General features: G+C 41.0%; 1 protein-coding gene across 7 annotated transcripts in view; it reads left to right on the top strand.

Annotated features, from left to right (window-relative positions):
• Positions 1-6,535, top strand: part of KIF16B (kinesin family member 16B) — a 278,826-nt gene that overhangs the window by 187,147 nt on the left and 85,144 nt on the right. For 5 of the 7 annotated variants that reach the window (XM_025039945.1, XM_025039946.1, XM_025039944.1 and 2 more), the window contains 2 exons: positions 451-547; positions 1,250-1,300. In XM_025039945.1, coding sequence (XP_024895713.1) covers positions 451-547; positions 1,250-1,300 — 148 coding nt within the window. Of the gene's footprint in view, positions 1-450; positions 548-1,249; positions 1,301-2,652; positions 6,525-6,535 lie in introns of those variants that run through there. The other 2 variants (XM_025039943.1, XM_015597173.2) reach the window with 2 other exon arrangements.

Genomic DNA, 6,535 nt, shown 5'->3' on the forward strand with positions numbered 1-6,535 from the left:
TTACTTTTAATACTCTTACATAACTTTGTGATTTAATAACTATCACCATTTTCTTTGTGAGAAACCCAGGGCTCAGCGAGTGAAGTGTCGGGTCTCAGAGTGAGTGACCCACGGTTACAGGCTATGGATACTCAGAAACCACTGTCTGTGATCCTTGTAGCATGGCTTCCACTAAGGAAATCCAAGAGAGAGCTGGATGGGATCACTTAGTCTCTCTTCCATTCTCAAGATTCTGTTCTCCATCCAATTCTCTCTCATTTGGAGAAAACACAGATTGTAAACACAGCACTAGATTTCACAGAAAGTAGAATAATGTTTAAGGTCCTGAGTTGTTATGTTTGGCATTGAAAATGAGAAAGTTGCCTGTTATGAAGGACATAGTAACAAAAGGATCACAGATGTTCTGCGTGGTTAGATGTGTTCAAGTACCCCCATCTCCACTGTTTCCAGGGTCAGTGCTTACATTGAAGAAGAAGTCCAAAGACGTCTTCAGGATCTGCATCATGTGATTGGCAGTGACAGCAGTACAGCTGCAGCTATGACAAAGGTGAGCTGAAGGAGCCATCGTTTTCAAGGTGACCTTTCAGTAGTTCTTGGTGCTGATGTTGTTTTCTTTTATTATTGTTTGTCAGTGAGAATATTGAGATGCAAATGTCCTAGAAAAATCAAGGATTGCTTGAGTGGAGCCCAATAGTTCATAAATAGTATTAGATGAAGAGTAACTTTAAACTTCTGGGAGAAATTCTTAAGTGGATGTAAAGTTTCCTAAAATACTTTATTTATTTTGTTTGAGTTATAAAAAGTCTACATGTAACATTTTCTTTTTTTTCTAGAAATACAACTAATATCCATAAGTATTTAATTTGCTTGATAAATTATCTTAAGTAGAAATATAATTTTGCCTTTGAGAAGGTACATATTTGCCACAAGTTGATTTTTATCAAAATAGAAACATTTCATTTCTTTCCAGCCAACATAAGAAGTATCCTAATGAAATCTTGCTTTTAATATTATTATTAGAATTTTAAGATTGAGAATAAATGGTTCAGTTCTCCTACAGAGATGGCAGATGGATCAATAGAGTCATGTTTACCTTGGAATATAAATTCTGTAGAAGGGTTGTCATTGTTAAATGACAAGTATGTTTCTTTAGAATTTTGTTCCCATAAATATTTCTAATCAAATCAGTTTTTCTCCTTGATGAAGATGCTATAATTTAATACAGGGATTTTTTTTACTTCATTTTCAGAATAATGAAAAACTTCACAATGGCACCGTTCAACGTAAGCTAAAATATGAGGTAGGTAGGGATTTTTCAGATTGATGGGGTTGCCTTAAATTATGGCATGCTCGTGTGATTAAATTTTCTTAATGTTTAGTTGCATAATTAGAATTTGAAGTCCCAGTGAGATTAATGGCTAATAGAGAAGGCAGGCTATTATATGGACTAAAAATTAAATGAATCCTGTGGGTCGAAAACTGCTTTGACTTTATTTGAATGGCATGTAGCTGTGGTTTAGAGGCGCTTTGCCCAATTTTTCATTCGTAACAGTATCCTTTCCCTTGGTCTGCATTTAAAAGACGGAAGGAGTTATGTAATCAGAATCATATATGAGGTTTGGAAATGAAACTGAGTACTTCTCTAAGTTTTAAAAACCCTGCTTATTTTACAAACTGTGAGTTGGCAGTAGTACAAAGGAAATAACTCTTGGTTGATTAGCTTATTTCTCTGGTGGATTGTCAAACCAAGCTTCTTATGATTTGGTCATGTGATTTGTAAGGGTTTACTTTTATTCTTCTTCACTGAGGGACTTGTCTTTTCCATATATTCCTAAATTAAAAACAACAACAACAACAACACACAAAAACTACTGGGTGGTACAAATTTTACAGATGGTGTTCATAAGTTACTGAATAGAGAGCGAGAGGTGAAAGGCTGAATGTTCCACATTAGGTTTAACTGACTTTGGTCACTGTTACTCTCTCCTTCCTATCTTCCAAACATTATCTTCCTCCAGACATCCTTCTCTTTAGCCAAAACATCATGAAGATCAGGATGTTGCCTTTCATTTCTTTATATCCATGGTGCCTGGCCTTTCATGGTGTTGGTTTGTATATATAGTAATAGCAGTCTCACCCAGCCAGGTGAAATGAAGGATTCTCATAAAACCAACCAAGAGGCAAGAGAAACACAACTTGGTTTAGAATACTTGTCATTTTCTTTTGGCCTTGCTGTCTGATTTTCATTAAGTATGCCCTGATAACTTTTACGTGTGGCCATATGATTGTGACTCATTTTCACAACTAAATTTGACCTTTTGAAAACTGACCCAAAGGTCTTAGGATTTATTTATGAGTAAATATTAGACCAAGAAAGGATACTGTAGATCAATTCCATACAAGGTGTTTCTGTAAAAATACTTGGCAATTTATAAGTTATCTAATAAGGAAATTGATGTTCGATTTGTGAATTAGATCATATATTTTTAAATCATGTATCAATCAGTATAAATGGCTTAAGCTTTTGATTTAACCTCTGAATCAATCCACACAATGAAACCAATGACTACAAGAACCTTCATTTGCAAAAAAAAAAACTTGCAAAAACTGCTACCACATTCCCATTTCAACTCTTTTTGACATCTTGAACAGAAAGGGTGTCTTGCCCCGCTGCTGCCCAAAGATGTCACTGACACTTCCAGCAAAGACGAGAGGAGGGAGGTGGATCAGAGAAACCACCAGAATGACCCCCTGACATGGAGCATCTCAGGCCCTGCAGCTTCCTCCTCAGCATCACAAGAGAGAACCTTCAAGCGAAGGGATCAGCCCTCAGCACACGGGGTGCTGCAGGACAGTGATTACAGATACAGTCGTCCTGAGTATGTGGGTGGTTTTCATCCACAATGTCTCAGTCCATCTAAAATCTCTTTTCTTAATGAAAGCAATGCCAGCAGAGCAGAATATTTTCAGGGAAAGTCAGAAAATTTCAGTGAGCTGATGATTCATAAAGATGAACACAGCTTGGGAATCGAGTCCAGCTGGACTTTGCTGCAACATACGTCCCAAGAAATGTCTACGAATAGTGGGAGCAAGCAGACCAGGCAAAGCAAGTTACTCTGCTATATTCTCTCCGAAAGTGTTTCTAGTGAGGAGAGTACATCCGCCGACATTCCTCAGAGTGCACCAGCCTCGAAGTTTTGTAGTGAGCAGCACACTGAGAAAGAGTTAGCTTCTAAAAGAGTTAGCACCCCAGAGTCACTGATAAATATCAGGACAGAAGGAAACAGTGGTTTGGGCTATTTTTATCACAGATTCTCAGACCTTTATAAAGATACCAGCAGTCGCCTGCTACAGGCAGGCACAAAAGCGATCAGCCAAGCCAGGCACCTGGGGAGCCTGTGGGACCCCATTGGGTTCACCCCCCACGTAACAACATTCATCAGTAGACTGCAATTTGTGAAACACTTACCCCCATACATGCCCTTGAAGTCACACTGGATGTCATCAGAATCTCATTCTTTTCCTGCAGATCAGATTGGCAATAGCAACAGCGAGGAGGCAAGGGCCATGAGGCCAGCAGAGAGCACAGTGCCTTACAGAGCACTAGGCTTTACAGCCACAGAGGTGCCAAGTTCCTTGCCAAGTTCAGTTGTCCGCCTGGAGTATGAGGATGCTAGAAGGAGCTCTGCGTTTAAGCAGACCCTCGTGCAATTCCCAGATCAAATGCTGAAACTTCAAGAATGCCCTTTAAAAGACTTTCTTGAGCATGTGGCTTGTTCTCTACCAGAAAGTTTGGGTGACATGCCTGAAGTCAGAGGCATTTACTGGCTTGCTGTTGCCAACTGCACAGAACCCGACCCCCAGCCAGCGTGTTTGCTCCTGCTTCCTTCGACTTTATATGCTTTGATCTGGTCAGATGACCACCCAGGCTCCATGGGCGTTTTCTATGCTCTTCCTCTATCTGGGCTGCGGGAAATTCAAATTGGCTTTGGCGGGCAGCACATTCGATTCCTGGGTTCTGCAGAGAGTCAGCTGCTGACTGTATTTAGTTACAACAAAAACCTCTGTCAGCAAATATGCCATGACCTCCTGGGTGTTCTGATGCCCCAGGCTGATGCCGCTGCCTACACTAGTCATCCTTTGCTCCAGCAAGATCTGGTTCAGCTTTCTCTTGATTGGAAAGCAGAAATCCCCAATTTACTTTTGCCAAATGGAGTTCAGTTGTCATCCAAATTCCAGAACACCTTGGTCGACATAGTTTACTTTCTTCATGGAAATATGGAAGTCAACATCCCCTCCCTGGCAGAGGTGCAGTTGTTGTTTTACACGACGGTCAGAGTTGAAGGTGACTCCAGCCAAGGTTGCTGCCAGTCGCTGGTCCTTCTGAACACCCACATTGCCCTCGTGAGGGAAGATCGAGTTTTCTATCCACACACTCGGTCTCTAAACACATCTCCTCCACAAACACGGTTTGATGTGATCAAATGCCGTGCTTTAAGTGAATTCAGGTGCATCGTTATTCCAGAAATGAAACCGTTACCAGTGGTCGAACTTGTCTTCTTACAAAAACTCAGACTTCCATCACATTTAAGAAATAGTCCATTTGAGTATTCTCAAGATGCCCAGAATGTCCATTCATTCACCAGCTCATTGTGTCTTCGTGACAGTCGTAACGTGGCGCCTGACGTCTGGAAACTGACCCTCAACTCTCAGGATGAGGCTCTGTGGCTAATCTCACACATGACAAGGCTCTAAGGAGACTTGTGAAAATGCTGTGCATATTTTTTGAAATTTTAATAAAATGAACATTATAAATGCAGCTAAGGACTATGACTTTCTCGGTGTAGCTAACTGATTTGAAACTGGAAAAATACAGACCTCTAAAATTGAAGAGGCAAATATTTTAAATATCTACAACAAAATAAAAATAGATGATAGCAGAGTACTGTTAAAATATCTTTATCACCACCTTGCTTCATTTTTTTTGAACCCTAGCTTTGTAAATTTAGGTCCTCCTAATTATCTGTGAGATGATTAAAGCATTTTTGATTGTGTTTGGCTTCACGTCGACTAATAGTGTGGTGGCTTGGAGCCTGTCTGTGCCTGCTGGGTTCCAGCAGACTAATTCGAGCTGCCTGAAAAAGTGCCCAGTCGGGCAATAACCTTCACCAACATCCTCTGTTTTAGCTGTGATTAGGACAAGCTATGTAGCCAAGCACATTAGTGATATGTCAAGCTTCTCAAGGGACCCAGAGATTTCAGATGCCCTCCCCTCACTGTGATAGGTGCAGTGAAGCCTCCATATGCCCTGCAGCATCTCCTTCTCAATTAGTTGCCCTGTCCTTCTGCCTTTCAACCTTCTTGACTGTTCTTTCCAGCCTTTGTGATTTCAGTTTCTTACTTGTTGGTTGATCTTTGACTGCCTTCCCCCTATGCCACATGCTCCCTCCCCAACATACCAGTTCTTTCTCTGAGCTCGTACTTCTGTTCTAGGAAGGCTCTTTATCTCCACATCTTACTTTTTCTAATGGCTTCCTTACACTGTTTTATCAGCTATAGGGTCACCTCAGAAGGCATTCAGCACCTTTCCCTGGCTGTCCTCCCTCTTGCCTCTCACCTAACCCAGTCATTCCTAACCTCTGGCCAAAGCCTTCTGCTGTCCTGAGCCAGTTGGTATTCTGGCTTTCCTTTTGAGATGAGTTTACAACCATGTCAGCCTCAGAAGTACCATCCAGTTGTAGGTTGTCCTCCTCTTCTGTCAGAGGCTTAAAACCAGCCAGTTCAGAATCTCTCTCTCTCTTCTGATTGACTCTTTCCTTTCTATCCACCTCTATTCAACATTCCCGTAAGGATTAGGTTACACGTTTTGCCTTTTTTTTTTTTTTTTTCATCTGACCCCGGGTTGCTCTGCCAGTAGACTCCTGTTTCTTGGGCATGTGTGTTCTACTAAATTCCAAAATCTTAGAAGAAAGGAGGCGCACGTCTTCATTGTTCCAACCACTCTCCTTCCCCTTTCAGCCAGTATCATGCCGAGCTCATGATAGCTACTCATGGAATATCTTACACAGTGGAATGAGTCAGCAATTCTATTGAGCCATTTATTTTACCCCTAGCATGGACGGGTCATTTTCTATTCTGGTCACATCTTTCCATAATGGGCAACATAAAAGTCATAGTCTCCTCTTCATTTTTATTTTTAAAGAATGATAAAGACAGTGTCAGAGCTTTACCCATCCAGAAACTTACATCTCCCTTTGGCCAGGAAGTACAGATCTTCTCTTTCCCCCATCAGAGCTAACAACAAGCTAATTAACTTGTTCTACATTTTCCTCATTAATTCTCGTATACCCAGGTACTGGGGAAGTGATTAAGAAAAGGCAAGAAATTGTGGAGTACGTAAGGATCCACACACTGGAGGTTGCAGACTTGTTTGCAGTGGCTAAGTGAAGGCTTTTTGTCTTCTTAAGACAATAAAATTTAAATATTTTTAAATGGAGCCTGTTTTTGCCACTTCCACAACCCGCCCCCCCGTAAC

This window comes from Pteropus alecto, unplaced genomic scaffold, assembly GCF_000325575.1.
Source record: "Pteropus alecto unplaced genomic scaffold, ASM32557v1 scaffold45, whole genome shotgun sequence".
NCBI lineage: Eukaryota > Metazoa > Chordata > Mammalia > Chiroptera > Pteropodidae > Pteropus > Pteropus alecto.